The sequence below is a fragment of the Sparus aurata genome, chromosome 12 (genome assembly GCF_900880675.1).
Source record: "Sparus aurata chromosome 12, fSpaAur1.1, whole genome shotgun sequence".
In the NCBI taxonomy this organism is placed as follows: domain Eukaryota; kingdom Metazoa; phylum Chordata; class Actinopteri; order Spariformes; family Sparidae; genus Sparus; species Sparus aurata.
Window position 1 is genome coordinate 19,488,296 of NC_044198.1, and position 22,664 is coordinate 19,510,959.

A 22,664-nucleotide genomic window follows, 5' to 3' on the forward strand; every position below is an offset into this window, starting at 1 on the left:
ATCACAAAACCCACCCTCTCTCTCCAAACCTCTCCCTCCCTCCCTCATCTCCTCTCCTCTCCTCTCCTCTCCTCCTCCAGCTTGTTTCTCCTCTTTTCTATTGTTCCTCTTTATCTCTCCCTATAGTTCCCTAAACCTCCTCCTGTCCTAAGTTAAGCAGAGGGATTGTTGTGAATAACACCAGAGCAGGCTGTTTTCAGTTATAACACTCCTAATGAAGGAAGAGAGGAGTAAACAAAGGAGTTGACACGATGAGACGGCAGCCCTTTTCCAAAGTTCATCAAAAGTAGGCAGATAAGAAACGCTGTGCATGAGGTTTTATGTAAATTTCAGTTCAAGATTCATACTGATGCCAGAGGATACAAATTAATGGCTGGTCAGCTGATGTTTCACTTGCAGATACCGTTTTGCTATAACTACAGTTCAATACCGTCTCACGTATTCGCAGTTGTGTTAAATGAACAACAAGATGTTTATTTTTGCATCTCCGATCTCTAAATATTAACATATGAGCCAGATATTTGGAGAAGTAAGCCTTGTTTTCAGCTCAGCCACTTGCCCTACACAACTTTACTATGTCAAAACGCATATTATTCAATAGCCAAGACCGCCTCACTTGACATTGCACTCCCTGCTACGTGAGCTTGTCGAGACATTCTGGTCTTGACCACATATGTGGACCTCATGGTGACATTAGAGGAAGTCATAAAGATTCATCCTCTTGATGTTGGTGGATCGACCAACCGACCAACACTTCCCTCCACAAACCACACCACTAGCTTGGCTAATAAAAAAACAAACAAACAAAAAACAAACAGAGGACGATCTGAGGATATTTTCACATAGGCTAACAAGGTGTGGACAATTAGTGTGATTAACGAAAGACAACACAAGATTAACAGCCTGAAATATGTGGAGAAACAGAATGTACACTTTTGTGCAAGCTCACATGAACCTCAACTGCTCTCATAAAGACAGAATTTATATCTATGAGTGGGTGTACATGTGCTCATGCTCAAAGGCTAAACAATCCAGCATGTTCCTTTTAATCCAGAGTTGTCAATAAAGCGAAAAGTTGACTTCCAGCTGTGAACGATGGCCACGGGAACCTTTGTAGACATGGGAACCAATGTCACATTGAGTTAGTATAGTCTGCGCTCAAGGATAACAGCGGTATCACAAAAGTTGACCAGCTCTGTCTTAAACGTCTCTGACCCAGACGGGATGTCAGACACTATTCTAGGAAAAAGGCCTCGTTGTATAATTCCCATGAAATCATCACACTGGAAATCTGCCTCCTGCCCTTGAGCAACACACTGAAACTCTACCAACAGCGGGAGCGCTGTTGCTGAGTACACCTTAATCTTTGACCTCTAAGTGTGTGCGCACGTACTTATCTTATTACTGTTTTTAATATAATTATATTTACTCTGAGTGCTCTCCTATTTTTAACAGAAGATTTAATCATGACAAAGTAATCTGTCTTTATGTCTTTCTTCTCCTGTTTCAGTCATGTATGTAGAGGCCATTTATGCATGTTTGTAAATAAAACAGCGCATTAAAATAAGCCCAGAAGGGAGAAAAGGATCAAAACAAAGATGGATAATTGCATTTTATATACATTTTTACGAGTGCGTTTCTGCTCGTGTGTGTTTGTAAAAGGCCTCATCAGACAGCCGCCACACGGTTGAAGGAGCACTAAAATACTGTCACGTTTCCCCTCAACACCTAAGGGCATCTGCGAGGACCTCCAGATACATCTCCAGCCCCCCAAACACACACACAACACACACACACACACAAATATGTTTACGCACACACACAAACTTATCTAGGGACCATGCAAATCTAATGAGACAGCCAGACTGAGACGTGTGCAGACAAACCTGAGGGCAGAGGTCCCTGAACACAAATACAGACAATAAATGCACGTCAATAATCACAGCCATTGGTCAGGTATGGCTAGAGTAAGGACCCGCAGATGCTTGATTGCATTTGGATGACGTCCTGATTGATTTATTGGTTTAAGCTCTGCGAGTTAGCGAAAGCCGCGGCGCCGTTAAGATTTCAATTTCAGATTAACGCCGATGTTTGAGAAATTTCTAAATTACTTTGGTGCCGTCGTTCATAATAAATTTTAAAAAACGCTCGATACTTTCATCAAATATTATTCTTCAAGTCGAGACTCCATTTCAGTACAAATTAAATGCGCGAGACGTGGGCTGGAGGAGTAATGAGAAGAAGACAAAGGACCGGAGTAGACAGAGCAGCGTGATGCTTTCCAGGGGATGAAAATGTAGAAAAACAGCATCAAACTGTGCGGCACATCCTCAGAACGAATCCCAGTGAGGTACGTTAACTGGCCGACATAATTGGTGCCAGGAGCGACAATTACAGTGAGACATCAAAAAAACATTTCAAAATCCATGATGGAGGAGATGCTGCATGGAAGACCAAACCAAATATGTCTGCATATAACTGTGCTAAATCTAATAATTCCGACATAGCAGCTGAAAGATATATTGGTTGATGAACTGAGAATGTATTGATTATAACTTAGATGATGAATTATACATTTAAGTGATTTGTGATAAAACTGCAAAATATTTTCACAGGAAAAGCTTTGAACCTAAATGCTGTGATGTTAGCTTGTTTTTCAAACCATTATAAAATAGTTCAAGGGGCTCTATGTAATCATTTACAGCAATTCACATGTATTAATAACTAAAATTAGACTATCCAATTTCTCTCAGTTGCCCGTACAAGCCCGTGGGCGATTTGCTGAAGTTGTCTCAAGCTGCTGGACTGTGGATTTCTTTCTGAAGAATTCTGGTGAGATTTTCCACACAGTCCTTTTAAGGTTACTTTAGGTGAGAAGGTCAATACAACCATCATGTCTGTATGCTAAACAAGAAGCTTTGGCCAGCAGCTGCTTAGCATAGCTTAGCATAGTAACTGGAAAGAGAGGGAAACAGCTAGCCACACTCTGTCCACAGGTAACAAAATCCACCTATCAGTGCCTCGAAACCTAACTTAATGAAAATGTTTTTATCTTCTTTTTTTAACTGTAAAGAAGTAAAAATAACAATTTGTGGTTTTATGGGTATCATTAGCGGGACTATTTCTTGGCCAGGAAGCGTTTGCACACATCCAAGAACTAGTCCCCCCTTAACACTCTTTATGCTAAGCTATCCTGCTGTAGCTTCTGTTTAATGGGCAGAAGAGAGAGAATTATCCATCTTTGGTAATCCAACTCTGAAAGAATTCCCCCAAAACCATAACTATTAGTTTCAGAAAAAATGTTTGGTTATTGTCACAACTGATTCATAACTAACTGAAGGAAAAAATGAATAGAATATTTGCCAATAACCTGTAGTCGCAAAAGTCAAAATGCTAACTACTTCAAGTAACAAATGCAACCTCACAGTCAAAAAAACGGAAACAAACACTGATGTCAACTTCTGCAGCTTATCCAAGTAGACATAATTTTGCAGCTACTAATCTAAACTAAACTGTGTGCAGACAGAGAGAGTGAGAGAGAGAGAGAGAGAGAGAGAGAGAGAGAGAGAGAGAGAGAGAGAGAGAGAGAGAGAGAGAGAGAGAGAGAGAGAGAGAGAGAGAGAGAGAGAGAGAGAGAGAGAGTGTTACTCACATAGTCGGGCAGGGCTGTGCTGTCTCCCTGTCTGCCTCTCAGAGACTGTGTTGCCTGCTCCAAAACCTTGTTGTGCTTTTTGGAAAGCAAAGCAAATAAACTGCAAGAGAGACAGGGAGAGGGGAAATGACAGATGAATGATACACTTCTATGAAAACCAGAGAACCCAAATACATATCGTCATGCTGACCAGTAATTAATATGCTGAACATACTCAAATAGTGGCCTTTACCCGGTTTAACTGCAGAGAGAAGCCTTTATGTAAGACAGATTATTATTAAAGCCCAGTCTGTGTTTCTTTCTAAATGAGGCTGTTAGAATAATTAATAATAATTAGTCTTGGAATAACAGAATAATCATGAAATTGGCAGGAGACGGTTTTAGAAATGATGTGTCAAAATACTAAACATTACGCTTAATTTACCTTTAATTTACAGCGATGACGTCTTTTTCAGACCTGGCCTTTATTTGCCTCAAACAGGTCGCAGCCTCAGCTAGTCTTCATAAAGCTCCAGAGTTTGTGAGTTTGCTGCCGCTGTCGATGACAGTCTACAGTTTGACCCGCTGGTTAACTGACTTTCTTAACCCCCACTGTTTGTGTTTGTGTGTGTACGGATGTCTGGTTGCGATGGCATGACTGCATGTGATGGATTGACACAGACATACATCAAGAGTTCTTGAGCATGCTTGGGTGACCTTGAGCTGGAATAGGGTGGGTCATCAAGCACATGCGTGCACACACGATGCACGCACGCACGCACACACACACACACACACACAGACACATAGCATCAAAGGCACATTGTAGACACTATGGTACAGCGGATGTACTCAACAAGAGACTGGGGAAAAAGCCCTTTTTTAACAAGATTTGCCAGGTTGAGCTTTGAGTGATGTCTGTTGAAAGACTTCACTGTGATTTAGAGTTGTTTTAGATTAAAAAAAAACAAAAAAAACCTGGTATGCATGATAATATCAGCACATTGTTATTGCTATCAGTCGTTAACAGCCTTAAAATGAAATATCAGCATACCCAGAAATTTCTGCCAATATGCTGATAAGATGACACTTTAATTATGCACACGGGATGTGAACAGTTGACTAAGTAGTTTTCTTGTTTTGCCCAGTGAATATGTACATTTTGAAAAGCAATGAACTGGGACTTGTCCAAACACATAGGCTGGCTCGACTTGACTCGTTTGGACTCAGGTTTTTCATTTCCATTACAACAACACTAGCAGCAAGAAGATGTGTCATTAACTGATGACTTGAGTAGTCTTGAGTAGTGGTCAAAGGAGCAGCTGAAACACTCCTCCACGTTGTACTATCAATGTACTGCCGCAAACAAAGCTCAGTTAATTCTGTGATTACACATTTTATTTTCTAGAAATGTTTTACTTTAAAAGTCTGCCATTATTTAGTTATTTAAAAGCATTTACAATAATGCAGCAAAATCAAGAAAAGTTTAATTCCACCAGCAGTTTCGTAACAAGACTCCCAATAATGATGAAACAGTAAAATAAAGCCAATGTCAGAAAATGTAAACAGGGACGAATGAGAGAAACTAAAGAGAATCAGTTAAAAGCTACAGTACAGAAAGCTTAACACAGAAATACTTTTTGAAAACATCTTTCTCTCTGGCCTCCTGCACAGACTAGGGCTGGGTATCACCATGTACCTCGTGATACGATGCTATCCCGATATTTTGCCCACGATAACGATAAAATCACGATACAGTGATTCTGAAATTCAGAATTTATCGACTGCACTGAATCCATTTAACAGAAATTACAAAACATTGTCAATCAATTTCACATGAATGACAGCCCAGTAAAACAAAGTGTATACTGCACAGTGGCTCTTCTTAACACACACACACACACACAGACCACAATTTAAATATTATTAAATATCGATATTTGGCGCCAGTGTATCGATAATGTACCTCAAGACAAAATATCGCAATATATATCATAGTATCGATATTTTGGTACTCCCCTAGCACAGACATGAGTCTCAAAATCACAACACAGGCTTGTTTCAGGGGGCGACTGGGCGTTACAGTTAGTAAAGAGACAGAAAAGCTTTGGCCCCACTGCGGAAAGGGGTCCATCCGGGCTCAACTTGACATGGTAAAACTGGTATTTGTGAATGCAAATTGGCATAGCTCGGTTAGATTCTGCACGGCCAGATGTCCTGGTGGAAAAAGCCCTTATGTCTGCATCTGCCAGTTGGCCATCAACATAGGAGAAGGCATGATAATTTGACAAATTCACTACTTGAGGAGAGACTGAGAAATATCAGCAATCAACCAAAATGACTTGGTAAATATGGGCATATCATATGTCGACAAAAATACATTATCCCTATCAAAATCCGTAACTAAACATAAAAGTACTAGAGAAGTAAAGTAGTACTGTATTTTGGTTGTTTAAAAATGTAATCTTGTTCTCTTGTTGAGCTCTTCATTACACCTATTGAATCTATTACAGAGTGATTTCTTATTCATTGCAGTGTTAAATATTCTAATTATTCCTGACCTTCTGTTATAATTACAACTTTTTAATAGTCTTTCTGGGCGCCCAGGGGTGATGAATGTTAATTTGTTTGTCAATCAAGGAACAGAAAATTGTGGAATAAATTAAACTCAATGACAGCAAAGAGCGAGGGAAAGTCAGAGGCACGAACAGAGTTCAGCTAAGCTCCTCAGAGCTACACCTGTCCATCTGTCAGCACTGCGAAACACACACACAGAATCTCTCAGCATTCGTTATCCGGGCTAATTGGCCAAATGATAGCTGAATGGAGATATCTCAGCAGCTTTGAGGAGGTCTACTTGTTATCTACAGACTTAATGTCAAAGGTCCTGTTCGCCACGACTACTCGATAGGACCTGTTGTACTATCTTGTCAGTTTTTTCTTACTTCAAACGAGAGACCACCGACGGAGTTCCACCTGGGACGTTCTCTCACAAGAAAGCACTGTCTGTAAATGTCCTGTCACATCACTCATTTATGTGAAGGCAGTGAAGGATGAGGCCCAGGAAACAGTGACACAGAAGGATTTCCACATTGCTGGTCTGATCCCAAAATCAGTTATAAGGCTGAAGTAATGACAGACGAGGTCCACCCTGACACATTGAAGATGTTACGTTGCTCTGTGTCGACCTGCTCAAAGGACTCTTTCTTTATCTGGACACACATACACAGTGCACGTCGCTGTTCCTTTCTTTGAAATGTGTATTGGACATTTGCATGTTTGCAATGTCCAATATTTTGCATATTAATTCTAAGGTTTGAATAAGAGACTGTTCAAAAATATTTTTGCTAATGCTGCTGTTGTTTTAAGAAAGGATTAAGATTACATAATGGCTTTTCATGGAACAAATGTTCTTAAAATTAACCAAATTAGTTTCCATGTGTACTTTGTCAGCCACTACAGTAGAAGACATAAAAGCCATCACCAGAAAATCTGCTTCTACTTGTCTTTATCTTCTTTTGCGTTGACATTTTACACCATTGACCAAAACAACTAATGACGTACAAAACATTTACACACAGTGTTGACATTATGATGTCCGACTACTGAAGTTAGCAGCCTAACCAGCTAGCCTCAGCCAGTCCCATTCCAAAGCTGCAGCTGCTAGCTGTACGGCTAACTGAGCTAAATAGCTAATAGCAGCCACAGTAAGCAGTAGGGTTGCAGCAACTCTGGTGATATGCTGCCTGCTAATGGTTTTGAGAACAAATTTAACCAGGGGACCAATTCTTATATAATGCGCCTTTAAAAGTTCCTTGCACTATGTTGAATATTCATTCTTGTAATTTTAAAGCGAAATGACACTGGTTCCAGCTTCTCTAATGTGAATATTTTCCTCTGCCTATTTTTATGTTTTGACAGACAGAACAAGCTATCATGAAATTATAAGGTTTTTTTATTGCTATTTCCTGACATTTTTGTCCACCAAACAATTAATCAATTAATTAAGATAGTAACTTATGGATTTATCAGTAATGAAAGTACATTTTTAGCTTAAGCCCAACTGTGAGCTAAACTGTATCTGTTGAATCTGCACACATTAGACTGATCAGTGAGTGGAGACTTTGCGGAGAACAGAAGCAGTGGGGATAGAAAATTAACCACTGTGATGTCATGCTAACAATAAAAGTCACGTTTCTGCTGTGTTTATTTTATGTACCGTGTTGCTGTGCTTGATAAACCAAATCCACCCTACAGCCACATCACACCAACATCAAACTCGTGTGGTATTTTTCTTAGTCGTGGCCTCATGGATTGTTTAAATAAGGCCTAACAATATGAATGAGATGTATACACTTTGAAGTAGGAAGTTATTGTAAACAAACATTGTTATTGGTTTCATAGGAAATAATAAGAAAATGTGGTGTTGGTGGTGGAGGCAGTTCAAACCCACTGCAGCCTGTAAATAAACAGCACCAGCTGTGATTCTCTATGCGAGTCAATTAGGGGCAGAGTTCAGCACCGCCTGGCTGCAGACACTTGGAAATTCCTGGCAGGAAATTCCCTTTATTTATCTACCCTGCCAGCCAGTTTGGCCCAGCCCTGGCCATCATAGTCATCACCATTATCATTATCATCAGACATGAAGTCAATTCTCTACATCACTTACAGGACAGACTCACATTCATAGACAGTGTTCCTCTCTGACTCAAAACACCAGAGAGTCACAGATACGGAGAGAGGAGAGACAGCCGGGCAGATAAGAGGATCCTTGAGTGTGCATGAACGTGTGCACGTCCTCAGGGAAGGAAGGAAACAGTCCTTCCCATGCTGCTGGAGTTCACAAACAGACATGAATGACTCGGTGTTTGTGTGTGTGAGTGCGGTTTGGACCTTGTCCTCTCAAGTCTTCCGTCTGCTCAGTGGCCAAAAAAACCCTTTCCCTCTTTTCCTTCATGTTACATAACGTGCTTCTCCACACAGGCACACCACTCACTCATTATTCAATTTATTAGTGTCTTCTGCTGCGGCCAAGTTACTATAACGATAAATATTTTGTGCTCATTCAATATGAATCATTAAAATGAATGAGTGTACTTGTTTGTGAATTAGAATTTCCACCCTTGTCTCTAGTTTGGCTTCTTTGCTTGACTCACTCAGATGAAGGCTGTGCAGAGGACTGTCATTCAATAGGAGTTGAAATACACACAGGTTTAGTTTGCTATACTCTACTTATACTGTCGAATTTAGCATATGAAACTACGCTGCACTAAAATGGACTTCACTTCACCTCATAGCTCTATTTTGGGCAGACTGTATTTCACACTCCATATCTTTTAGCACCTGCTTTCTTTCTCTTGAATGCACAGGTTCTGCTTTTTTTCACTCAAATTGTCAGCCAGACATGAAGCACACTCATCTCAGTACACAGCTGGATGGATACGATGATACCGGGGACAAGATTCGTCTGTACTATCCATGCAACATCAACATCATCGTGATGAAGTATTTATTTTGTCAGAGGGATATGACTAGTATTCATGTCTGGTTATTTAATCCGTTAATAATTCCTTTATTTATTCTATCAAAATATGTCGCCAGATTGTGATATTTACTCATGTATACTGAGGATTTTTTCCATATTATCCATCTCTAGTTGGAGGACAGAGAAAAGTGTCAAGTATTAAGGTCAGATGCCAGATTCTAATTCAGGCCACTAAGATAAAATACTTGATGTCAAACAGGCAAAACAGTCTTGGTCATTCTGACCCAGTTTGTGACAACTTGACCTCAAACCATTTTTAAAATTCTTCCAAAGGATACATCAAATAAAATAAGACGAGCACTGGAAAAAGTTGCATGGAAAATATGACCACAACTAACAACTATTTTCATCTTGATTAATCTAAGGTTTTCAGATTTTTGATGAATCGATCAGTTGTTTAGTCAATAAAATGTCAGAAAGTTGTGGACAGTGTTGATCAGTTTTTCCTTGATGTCCACAAACATCTTGTTTTGACCTTAACTCAAAGATATTCAGTTTACTTTAACAGAGGAGGGGAAAAAAACAGAAAATATTCACATTTGAGAAACTATTATCTGAGAATTTGGACTCAAAAGAATGAATCGGGTGGATGTCCTCACCTGATGATACGCTGGGCAGCGTACTGGTGAAGACAACGGAACTGGGCCGACATGTTGGCAAGCGCAGCCAAACAGTTGGTGTGGAGATACTTATCCTGGAGAGGGTGCACAGGCAAATTTACATGAATCAATCATAAATCTTCATCTATGGGAGAATAAAAGTGTCTACAACTGATGGACTTCAGCACGAACGTACCCTTGTCCGGGTCATGTTGAATTGGATGGTACGGATGACGACAAGGATGAGCAAACTGCCGAGTGAGATCTCTGTCAACGACCTCTCTGTGTACCATGAGATGTTCTTCAATACCTGCGAGAGGGAGAGAGACAGAACTGAGGCATAAAATCATCAGGAATGATTATCCCAGCCAGCGCAAGTAATGGACGGTTGCAGTGGCAATTCCCTGAAATGTCAACTATGTGTATTAGTGTCTACCCACCACCTCGTGGATGGAGCGATTGAAGGCATCGTCCTCGGTGAGGATGAGCAGAATAATAAGGGCCATGTACACATGATGAGAGTTTCTGTCCTCCACGTGGTAAAGGATCTCAAGGATGGGCATCACCTGAGAAGAAGAGAGGGAGAGCAGGAGGAAGAGGCTGAGCGTGTGCGTAGGTGTTGTCACAGAGGTGACATTCATTAAATTCTTGTTACAAGATTTCAGACTGTGAGTGGATCCACCACTGCAGAGGGTGCAGGAGATAAAATTAGCCATGTCCAATGCACGACATGTGCACGCACTTATTGACTGTTGGGGTGTTGCTTTTGTTTCAGGAGCAAAACTAAAAGGGAGTATAGATCAGTTAGAATCTTTAATATTAAGTCTAAGCTTCTACTTTTTACTAATTAAACCCAGAGCAGTGATTAAATGTGACAAAGTATATTTCTTAAGTACAATTTTAGGTAATTATAGTTTACTTGAGTATTTCCATTTCCTACTACTTCATCACTCCACTCCTTTAGCACAATATCTTTATTTTTACAACACTGATGTACAATATGTCATTTCTGCCATTAGAGGATGGTCAAACAAAATAAAACAAAACAAAAGATGTAAAACACGTTAGCACTATGGGATCACGTGAGTTGTTGAAAACCACCATCTGTGTGACTTGGATGGCAGAAATGTTCGCAGACGATTTAATGTTTTAATCATGTTACGTTTAGTCAAGTTTGCCGACTTCTTTCAACACTCAACCACAATTTGTGAATGACGCAATTTAACTTTACAAACAACAGTTGATTACAATAAAAACATTGACCCTGCAACAGATCACTGAAGAGCTGAATAACCACAAAACATAAGGTATGCACATTCAGAAATGTATGTTTTGTTTTATTCTATTCAGGTAAATTAAGCTCTTAGTGTCTTGCCTATTGGCTTAACATATCATTACTTGTGCTGCATAAAGCCCTGTTACTATAGTAGTGTCTCCACCTGTGGTGGACACTAACCATCGGGCAAAAACAGACAATTAAACGAGAATAGCAGCACCGCAGATGTAAGTTGAATAGACAACATTTCACATAATCACGGCTGCTAAATTATAGGAGTAGGCAGATGTTATATTCCGAAGTATGCAGGACAGATGGCTAATGACAAGAGTGTGAAAAATATGTAATTCTCTGAATCATACTGTCGGAGTGAAAGCAGTTAGTAGCTAGCATGGTGAGCGATGAACACACACAGTTGCTGTGTTAGCTCATTACACTGTCGTGCGGCAGTGCTTTATTGCTCAGCATAGAAAGTGGCTAGACTCATTAGTAGCCCCCCTACTTAATAAGCCCAATCTAGATCTGCTAATGGTGATATTTTATGATAGCAGCTATAAATAGGGAAGAACACAGAAATGTCGTGCTGTTTGCAGAACAAAGGAATAAAATCCACCTGGAGTTTCAAAATATGATAATTTCCTGCACATGTTTTGCTCTTGTTACCAATGTATGTGATAATTAGCCCAGATGCTGTTAACACAAGTCCCCTTTTAAACCTGGTGCAGATATATAACACTTTAACACCGAATTCCACTCCTATTCAATAAGCCCAAATTATTTTGTGTTGCACTGTGTGAAAGAGCCTCACATGTGACTGTCTACCATATTCATATGTGATACCATCTGACTGATTTTCATTCACTTAATGCCTCCGTACATTCACTCTGCTATAAAGAATAATTGGCACGGTCCCACACGGACAGAATAGCACCAGCTGCCACTGCATACATCCTCGCTGTTTACTGAGCCATAGCATTGGTCCTAGATGAAAGGATTTCATGGCCATACCCACGTGTTTCGAGGAAGGGAATGTATAATGTGTTTTGTTGATGATTATCCAATCACACTTTGATTCATTCTCAACACAGGCCTTCGCCTTGTCAATACCCTACATATAAAACATCAGATTGAGACAGGAATAATGAATGTGCACACATTTGTGTACCACAGCTTTCATGAATGCTGTCCTACCCACCAGATTGTCCATGTCAGTTCTCGACAGCATATATGTCCTCATGTTGGCGTTCTGATGAAGGAGGGTGTACAGTAGTAGCGTTGCCTGGTCGGAGCGCTGCTGCTCACACAGCGCTGTGTACAGACTGTTGAAATTGATCTGGAAAGTGTGAGGTTGCTCCGTGGACAGCGATGACGTGTCTAGAATGGCAGATTATCAGGATTATTATCTTAATATATGAACAACCTTCGAACAATGCAACTAAATGGCTTAAAATCAACAAAAATATTACCTTGTGTGTTTCTGAAACAGGTGATAGCCTGGCGGTAGGGGTTGGGCCAGTCAGGTCCATCTGTCAGATTGGCTAGGACCAGCAGTAACAGAAGGCTCTGATTGGACAAAGGTAAGGGATTGTGTTCCTGGTCTATCCCGGCTTTACTTCCAGCTCCACCCAATGTGAAGACGCTCCACAGCCCACCTGGAGACACACACACATATAAGTATTATATTCCCTGTCACTGAATTTACATAGTGCAGAAACAAGTGAAAGGGGGCCAGAGTGGCTGAGACAGACACACCATTCACTCTTTTACAAGCCACTGTACCATTAAAATGATGTTGAAGCGGTAATTATTGGGTAAAAAAGTTACATAATGTTGCTTGAATGTGTCCAATATGTTCACCAGCTAGTCACTAATGGCGTCCGTCTGCTGTTTGGTGCTGAACAGGTAGTGTTAAGTGGGTATTCAGGGTTTTTTTCACTTAAAATGTCTGCCTGCAGCTGCCATAAACAGCATTATGAGAGCGATGGGAGAGAGCCAAAACGATGATATTGCAGCCAAACAGCTAAACAACTAACTGAAACTCACTTTGAAGCTCCATTAAGCCAATTCTGAAAATAATTCTCTGCTGGTTCACCACCATGACTGAGCCCTTTCACACTGTCACAGTGTTTTCACATTTGATACAAGCTCATCTTAAAAAAATATTGATTATATCCGGTTTAATTGCAGGAAAATATTTCATGCATATCTTCTCGAACACACTTCTCCAGGTGATCTCTACGTTTCCACACATTGCGTTTAAGGCCTCGCCTCCGAACTACAGCGGTTTGAGTGAAACAGATGGATAATCTGTGCAGAACAGACTAATGAAGAGCAGTCAAGTTGTGCATGTCAACCTCTTTATAGAAAGCACTAAAGTATTCTCACAACTTGCAGCATTTCCGCACAATATCTGATTCACGCTTCGTAGGGAAATGAATGCAAAAGAGTCTGTGCAGTCAGACTGATGTAATCAAGGCCAAAACGGGCACAATGGAGTCACGCAGGATGGTTTGCGGCACCTGAAATTTGAAACAACATAGACGGCGCCACTGAACAAAGAGGACCTGGCACTGCTGGCCAGCTGGAGTGTGAGTTGGTTTTTCTTGTTTGGGGGACGAGAGGGAGCCGAATCTCCTACAGAGCCACTGAAGTGCTGGTGCTTTCAGACGAGAAGCACGAGGAGCGTGAGCACCAAGGTACACAGATGACAGTCTCTGGCTCCTGCAAACCCAGCCACCCAGAGAGCATGAGACAAGCACTGGTGAGAGGCAGTGCCACTGTGCTGCAGGTCCACACAGATCAAGCTGCTGAATTTGAGGAGAAGCCAAGTAGATTTGTTGCCATCTAGTGGCAAAGGATAGAAGAGCAGCTCAATTATATGAGTTTGGACACACTCTCCTTGATGTAAGAGTAATGAGGCTTAGCCTAAGTTCAATAAGGAAGACTATCATTATGCTGCTCATCACTCACATTTCTCTCTCTCACTCCTCCGTCATAGTTAGCTGACTCAGTTTAACCCACTAGATTATGGCGAGATCTTCTTAAACCAATCATACTGCTGCTGCCAAACGTTACATCCGTTTTCCTCTCTGCTGCTGTGAGCTGTCATTTTGGTAACACTTTCCAACTACCGTCATTTATAAATGGTAAATTCACAGTTATTCCACTTTAGTTAGTAGTTACTTAAGTGTTACACCGTGCAACAGCGGGAACATCAACTTCCACGGCAAGCCGGAAGCCCACTCCTCATCCACTGAGATCGCGGCCAGTCTCTTCATCTACTCACCACCAAGTGTCCAGAGTCCATCAAGTATTATACACTACGCATGGCTTCATTACCCCCTCAAAATACAATGCCGTCACGATGCGGTCTAACAGGCAACTACTTTTCATATACCTGTCTGTAAATACTGGCTCACTCGTTTTAAGTCTCTCCTGTTTCGAAATGTCAATAAGTCACACCGCTCCATTCAGCAATGGCAGACTCACATCCTCTGTTTACTAGTTTGTTCAAGTGAAAAAGGAGACATTACTCAAAACGTCACAGAGGGTAAATGATGCATGTACACTGACATTCTACTACATTAAAAAGACTACTCCAACTCAAGAAGAAAGAGGGAGGTCACGTCCCAGTTTATTCTCCTTGTACCATTTTGAAAGGGAGGAGACAGAGCAACTAAAAAACTTATCAGGATATAAATAAAGAATATGAAGAAAAGGCTTTCCGTGTACTTTCTCTCCAAGTGTTTCTTTTAAACATCTTGTGACTGTTTAAAATCTTAGTAACATTCATGGTTTATATGGTGGTTTGCCTCTAAGCTTGCTAGTAAAGAGCAACTCCCAACACTCAGTCTGACTCCGTGTATGCAATTCCAGCGAGGAGGGGAATGAATCTGTTTACATATGAGCAAAAAGAGAAGACAAATTTTGCATCGTTCAGTGCGTCTCTCTCTCTCTCTCTCTCTCCCTTTCTCCAAACATGATACTCTTCTGTCCTTCTACTGCTCGGAGAGAGAGAAGTGAGTGCGAGTGTGAGAGAAAAACAAGATCTAGAGAGAGAGAGAGAGCCAAGTTGTGACGGAGCCGTGTTCATCTCATCACTGGCACCACAGTGACTGGCCCCGACAGTGTCAGAGAGCCCAGTCTGGCGGCCATGTTTCCTGCACTCTCACACACACTCACAGAGCTGTATTTTACCTTAGTGGGTGCTGTTTGTTATCCGTCTGGCTCGGTTCCCTCTGCCTGTCTGCCTGCCCACCACATAAACCCAATAATGCTACACTTCTTAGGCTGCTCCAACTCTGGCCATCCGCCCAGTGGAAAAAGAGAGGGAGGAGGACATGAAGAGGAGGAAAGGGAAGGGGAAAGTGAGGAAAAGAGAAGGTCACACGCAGACACGGAGGCTGGCACGATGAAATCTGGGCTTCAGGACTCGGGCATCGGGCGAAGGCATCGCACTGTGAGGCACGCAACCCAAATGCACCCACAATGTCGAACTTTCCGTGAGTCTCTATCCACGACAACCTTTGAAATCTATCTCTTCATGACCAAAAACTAACCCTTTCAGTATTTACAAACTGTGAGTGCTTAACATAATCTATTAAAAACAGGTTCAAAAACAGTTCCTGCACCAGAAATTGAGCTTTGAACGCTCGACTAAGCCTTGTTTTTTTGGGACAGAAGGCTGCGAAGTCTTATATAATAACTACCGCCATCAGACATGACTGCTGGCTTACAGTCAATTACTGTATTCAAACTGAAATATCATCACACAATTAAGTATCTCCAGAGTCTTTTGAAATCTCTATCCATCTCTTTTCAAACCACATCTACCCCCCGACATCTGATTCACCCGATCCTGACCCCGTACCAAATCAAGATTCATATCATTGCAATCATCAAACAAAAACACATACGCTCCCTGTGAGGCACTTAATGATGCTGCTGTTATTAGACTGATGATCTGGGGAGTCTTATCAGTTTACGTCTCTTGAAGCTCGAGTACTTCTTAATTTCAGTCTGAAGGAAGTTATGCATCCTGTTAATATTTGAGGAATGTTCACCAATTTTTCTGTTGACTTAAAAGCACAGTCTGAACGTTAGAGCGAAACGCACCTTGATCTTGAATTCAATCACTTGTTTCTCTGGAAAACATTTGGGGGGATGAGTAATACAGCTAAATTCTCTAATAAGTAAACACTGCCCTTTCTCTGGTCAATGTCGTGTCGCGGTCGTCTGCATGCATCTGTAGCACAAGTTTTCCGTGGGCGTTGTTTCATGAGAATGGTTTTGGGTTTCCCTTCTTAAATGACGAACAGAGACCATCACCACCTGGTAGTGTGGAGAGTAACAGTTACAAGATACAAGCTAGTTGGCTGTCGGCCAAAGTCTTTGGAGTGTGCTCAAGTGCAGCTTTTCAACAAAGGTGAAGTGAGCTCATGCAACTAATCAGGTAATATTGACCATATTCACCATCTCACTTTGCTTATTGGCACCAAACAAGCCTGAGTCTGATGTGAAAGCTAAAAGTTTGCTGGTCAAAGATTAAAGTATTGAATAAATTGAAATTGTGACCTGATGATCGCACTTGGACAGTCAGGATCACCAAAGTCATTAGGATACATCATCTGGGAACCATTAATGTCTACTCAAATGTTTGTGCCAATCTGTAGAAGACGTTTCTAGTACTGGTGGTGCTAAGGCAAAGGACAGTCGATCACCAGCTTGGATTTATCCTCTGAGCAACATTAATGTCTGTAAAAACTTTCATGGGAATTCAACAGTGTGTTCAATAGTTGTTGAGATATTTCAAACAGTTTGGGCTAACAGGCAGCCACCAATGAACCATTCAACTAGCAAGGCTAAAAATACACACATTCCCAGTTTAAATATATCAGACATCAGATATAAGAGACTAAATTGCTGTAAAATAGGTTAAACATGTGCTCTTCCACTTCACTTGTGCCACAACATACGCATGTAAGTTGCCTGTGGAGGCACCAGAGAAGGGAGATGAGGTGGGAAATATTTTCTCATAGTTCCAGCTGAGAACATGCGCTTCAGTGCAGACAGAGATGTGAACGCCCGGTGAACAGAGACAGACAGAATGTGCTACTTACTTATTTACTTGCATAACAGTAAATGAAATATGACATCAGGGCTTCAGGGCAATGCCTTGGCCAAGAACGCGATATAAACACACACACACACACACTACAAGTATGCCAAACTCGTGATGATTATCCAAAAACGCACATGGGGAAACATGCTGTACAGACAAAGACAATAAACAAACACACTATTCTGATAATCTCACACAAATCAAAATATATGCTCAAAGCACTTGTACCAAACTCAATCCAAACAACAAAACATGAGAACATTCCACAGATGCAAAGGGATTTTGTAACGCATTTTCATATGAGAAATCAAAGGCTAAATCATTAAATGCCTCATTTAATACTGTATCCTATGTGTTCTACACTAATGAGGACCCAACACACATAACAAGCCTGTCTGTTGTGTTTGTGCGGCTGTCAACAGTTGACGGTTACTGTTAGCTTCTCTATGACATAAAAGATGAGGATTGAACAGAAATTATTATATACAGTATATCATGTGTGTCTGCTTGTTAGCAGATGGGTGAGTAATACACACTAATACTGTGTGTGTGTGTGTGTGTGTGTGTGTGTGTGTGTGTGTGTGTGTGTGTGTGTGTGGGTTAGTTAAAAATTGCTACATGTGAGAGGAAAGCTGTGAGCAGAATGGAAAGAGAAGAAGAAGAAGGAAGGAGAAGGAGAAGAAGAAGCCACAATGGGGCTGCCACACAGTAAGGCATCCCGCACCAGCCAATTAAATGTATTGCTCAACAGCATCTCTGCACTGCCCACAAGGTAAAATACCAGAAAAGAGGAGAGGAGAGGAGAGGTGATGAGAGGAGAGATGAGGAGAGGAGAGGAGTGATAATCCCCCCTGCAGACACTCAGACAGCAGTGTATAAAATAAAAAGAAGAGACATCCAACCCCCCCCCCCCCCCCCATCCAGACATTTAAATGCCGACAGAAATCGAGCGCTGTGTTGCTTTGCCAATGACCCGTGTTTGGTTCAAGGGAAAATCCAGCCCGTCTATGAATGTGTGTGCGTAGGCATGACTTATTTTACATGCTACTTAAATGAGGAATTTTGATTTCTACAAAAAGGAAAGGTAATGTAGTGGAAGTTGTGGCAGCGTGGATGGATTTACAGACTTTATAGTATATTTTTGTAATTCCAGGTCCTTAAAAACGCTACAAGGAACTTTTAGCTGTGTATGAAATGGTCTCAATTTGATACGGATGCTTCTTTATGACCTACATAAGTAAACAGATCATCAGCGAGAAGATTGGCTATTTCTGTATAATTATTACAGTTATTCTTAATGCCTGTCACAGGGTCGGATTCTGACTTATTCAGGTCAAATAAGTCATTCAATTTAAACTCTTGACGCTGAAGACGAATTGAGGAGTCTCTCGGGCTGAGGAAAGAAGTTGCTCTGTTAGTCTGGTGATATAGTAAGAAAAAAGAAAAAGTTTGCCTTGTTTCACCCTCTTTATCTTTGCCCAAACCCCCCAGAATCAACAAAGAATTAAAGTTTCTTGTAGTAGCTTTAACTACAAACCACTATGCTTAGCCCAGTCATACTGTCGTAAGAGTTGACCTGCCTCTTATTCTTGTGGTGTAACAATGGTAAGTGTATCATTTTGGGGTTAAAGGGCAGGGTTTAAAGCAGCTGCATGTGTAAAACATTTGAGTCCAAGACAAATTTCCCCACAGGAACAATAAAGTTTATCGTATCGTATCGTATCATATCGCAACGCATCGCATCGTATCGTATCGTATCCCATCGTATCGTATCATATCCCAGCAACCAAATAGCCTAAAATATGCAAAAACACTGGTATGCTCCTTTAAAAGGGAGCCGTTCAATAACTTTGTGTGCACTAATGCATGCAGCTCAAAGTTAACAGACTCACAAGAGATGTATTTCAAGAAAAATGGTCAGAAGCAAACCAGGTGGCTGAAATATCCTGATCTTCAGTCCTTTGTATGGTTTGAGCTCCAAAATGGCTGGACCTACATTCCCTATATCTCTCATGTTACCTGGTAAATGCTCAGTTTGTAACATCAGGGTTAATTTCTCAGACTTGACAAAGCTCCTCCAGAGCCACAAAGGACATCACACAATACAATTGGTGGAGTTCTCCTTTAAATAGTCAAATATTTGTTCAGTTCAGGTACAGACATTCAAATGATTTGACCCGTGCCTACGCCCACTTTGAACACTCAAATTGAAATGTACTTGTGTATTCTGTCAATCCTCGACGACTGTGTAGATACGAGACAGAGAGACGGAGAAAGAAAACAAGTGTTGTTTCTGAGCCCGGAGTATAAGAGAGCTTGTGTCTTTGTTGGTCTGTGCGTGTGTGTATAAGGGAGGCGGCTGCAGACAGACAGGCTCTAGGGGATTACAGAACAGGACAGGGCACCATAACTCATCGGTCCGATCACTGGCCACAGACAGACAGGCTGGGGTGAATACTGATGGCTCACTGATAGGAATCTGCTACCAACAACCGACAAAGAGCATTTATCTGCGGGGGGAAACCCAGCCCTATTCTCACACTAAAACAAACACGCACACACACACACACACACACACACACACACACACACACACACACACACACACACACACACACACACACAGCACATTACCAAACTAATACACACATCCATTTTTGACTCATCACTTTCATCCAAGCTGCCATGGTTGTCAGCACGGCTCGCACTTTCTTAAATTAATCATATTTCTCACTCAGTGCTTTCAAGGAAGAAAGGAAGGAAGTCTCAAGTCTCTTTTCTGGTTACTGTCTGGCTCTCTGACCATCATTCTTAGAATTTAACATTTCTACCAACCAGCTTTGTTTTGATGTGGTGGGTGCAGTGACATCAGTACGACAAGTGCAAAAAGAGGAAAGCAATACGTTTAACGTCATTTAAACACAAACATACAAAAAAAACTACAACTAAAGACTGGGGATCTGTCTGCTTGTATCCCAAGAACCCAAATTAGTTTTTTTTTTTTTACAAAAATGTGATCTAAGTTGCAAACACACAGCGCTCCAGATTTTTACCCGTTTTTTTTTTGGTGTGTGGATGTGAGTTCACTTACTTGCTACCCCAGACGCAAGGCCATAAAGCAGGCCTCCCTCGTCTTTCGGCTCAAAGATGTGGGTTGCTGGAGGTGGACATTTCTCTTGCCTGATGAAGTTATAGAGCAGGGTCTTCACCAGTCGACTGGTTAAAGATAAACTGTGGAGAAGAGAGACACGTTCAAAAAGATGGAAAAAGATTGCAAAAGACAGAAACATTAACAAGAATGTTACTACCTTGTTGTTTCAGCTTCATCTGAATGCTTTAGTGTTATATTAATATGTTATATTAAATTATTTCCCTGGGATTATTAAAGTATTTCTCATTCTGATTCTGATATGATTCGATGATACAACTGCATCTTCTCTACTACAATTTCACTTGTGTGCAAACCAACAAATCGACTGATGAAAACCTTTAGAAATTTTTTTTGTTCAGAGTAACAATAATAACTGGTTTCCTTAATACATGCTTTTTTGGAAAAGGTATAATTTGTGAGGTCTGCAACATTTCTATAATTAAGCCTGTGTATACAGAAGACACAACATGGCTGCGACACAGGATCTAACTCTAAGTGCTACATGAATGCCCTAGTTTTGTAAATCCTGGGTTATTGTGTTTGCACCATCCAATTCATAACCAATGCAGATTCTTAAGTGAATATTTTGCAGATTTCATCCTCTTTTTTTTTTTTTTAAGGACGAACAACTCCCACACAATGTTCTCTTCCTTGCATTTAGGAAAAAATGTCTAAGAATGTCAGTACACAAACCTTCATTAGGTTATATTTCAAATATAAGATAAATGGTTAATTTTGTTCTGTTTTCTCATACGCATCTGTCAATCCACAGTGCACAAGTTTTGCTCTGTGAACTCTTTTTGTATTTAAAAAAAATCATTTTAAATCTGATATATTTTACTATAGAGATATAACCTAATATTCTATTTCTTCTGCAGTGCACATTTGTTTTCTTTCTCTCCCATGTTTATTGTGAGACAAGGTCCTTGCACGTTGAAACCTTAGTAATAAACGCTTTTCTGATTCAGTTCAGTACAGTAGCAAATGTTTTCAAAACATAAGCACTGAGGTTCTCCAGTCTTGTATCTTTCCTCTGATTTTAAAGGTGTTTTTCAACAGAAACATCTTACCTGACTATATATGATTAATTTAAGAATAAAACATTATTAGAATAAAGACATGGGACTCCTTCTCACGTGTCCATATTGGGTGTTAATTAGAGACAATGCTGCTCCTTCGTATCACTGCTCTCCCAATAAGTGACAAACATATAATTGGTAATGCACAATATTCAATATCACTGTTTTCTAGCTACCCACAGCCTTGGTTTCTCAACAGACCAATGGTAACACCATTTTAAATTGCCTTCTAATTTGTTTTGCCAACATCAGCTACTTGGAAGCCTTTCTTCAGCTCCTTGGCAATTAATACAAAGTGCTCTCATTTGGCTCTTATGCTGTGAGAGCCCTAAAAGTAAATTACTTCCATTCTCTGTTCGCCCCTCTGAACTGACTACCTGGCTTCGGAATACAGACAGTGTTACAGCATTCGTCTGCACGTATTCATAGTTTTCAAGAGTACAATGAACCATAGAAAATTGGGTTCAAACCATTTCAAAGTACCATCTCAAAGTAAAGGTCAACATCAGAAGATTAAATGTTGCTTTGATTTAAATTTTCTGATCTTATCACCACATTTAAGTTTGTGTATAATTATCATAAAGAAACACACTCGATGGTTCAGTTTCCCTCAGAATCATAAGGTCACGGCAGAGACAAAGGTCTTGGCTGACTAGATTTTTTTCTCTCTCTTTGGCATCAATTGAATAACACATGAAGACATTGTTTGGAACATGATGAGGCGGACTGGAAGCACAGAGACAGGCTAACTGTATCAGAGCCTGGATAAAAGAACAGTAGGCTGGATCAGACGGTGTCATATTGGATTGGAGAAGATCCAAAATGATCCAGGCCTGCGCTCAAAAAAAAAAAGTCGTCAACAGACTGTGGACGACCCAGTTTCAGGGGCAAGAGGGACTAACGCAAATTATAGTTGAAATTGTATCAAATTATCTCTTCATGAGTTTATTTTAAAATGTTCCAAAAATGTTATGGAAAATAAATACTGTTTGTTGCATGAAGTTAATGGCAGTCTTAAGTGGAGACTTAACTTGTGTGTGTGGGTGTATGTGTGTGTGTGTTCTCACCATCGTCCCTTCATGATGTGCTGATAGATTATCCCGTCTCTGAGAATGTCTTTGTGGAAGAGCTGATAGGAGAAGAACACTAGCAGCGTGGTCACAGCTTCAAACAGGATGCTATAGGTGATGTCACTACAGGAAAAGACAGGTGCATGTAGAGTTAAAGTGGATAAACTGCCATTTCTTGTACCACAACTTCAC

General features: G+C 40.7%; 1 protein-coding gene across 1 annotated transcript in view; it reads right to left on the reverse strand.

The window, feature by feature from the left end:
- Positions 1-22,664, reverse strand: part of dym (dymeclin) — a 56,781-nt gene that overhangs the window by 25,260 nt on the left and 8,857 nt on the right. The window contains exons 7-14 of the mRNA XM_030436475.1: positions 22,470-22,595; positions 20,264-20,403; positions 12,518-12,703; positions 12,247-12,425; positions 10,216-10,341; positions 9,972-10,085; positions 9,776-9,870; positions 3,653-3,752 (exon numbers count right to left, since the gene is read on the reverse strand). Of these exons, the coding sequence (XP_030292335.1) occupies positions 3,653-3,752; positions 9,776-9,870; positions 9,972-10,085; positions 10,216-10,341; positions 12,247-12,425; positions 12,518-12,703; positions 20,264-20,403; positions 22,470-22,595 (1,066 nt within the window). The remainder of the gene's footprint in view (positions 1-3,652; positions 3,753-9,775; positions 9,871-9,971; positions 10,086-10,215; positions 10,342-12,246; positions 12,426-12,517; positions 12,704-20,263; positions 20,404-22,469; positions 22,596-22,664) is intronic.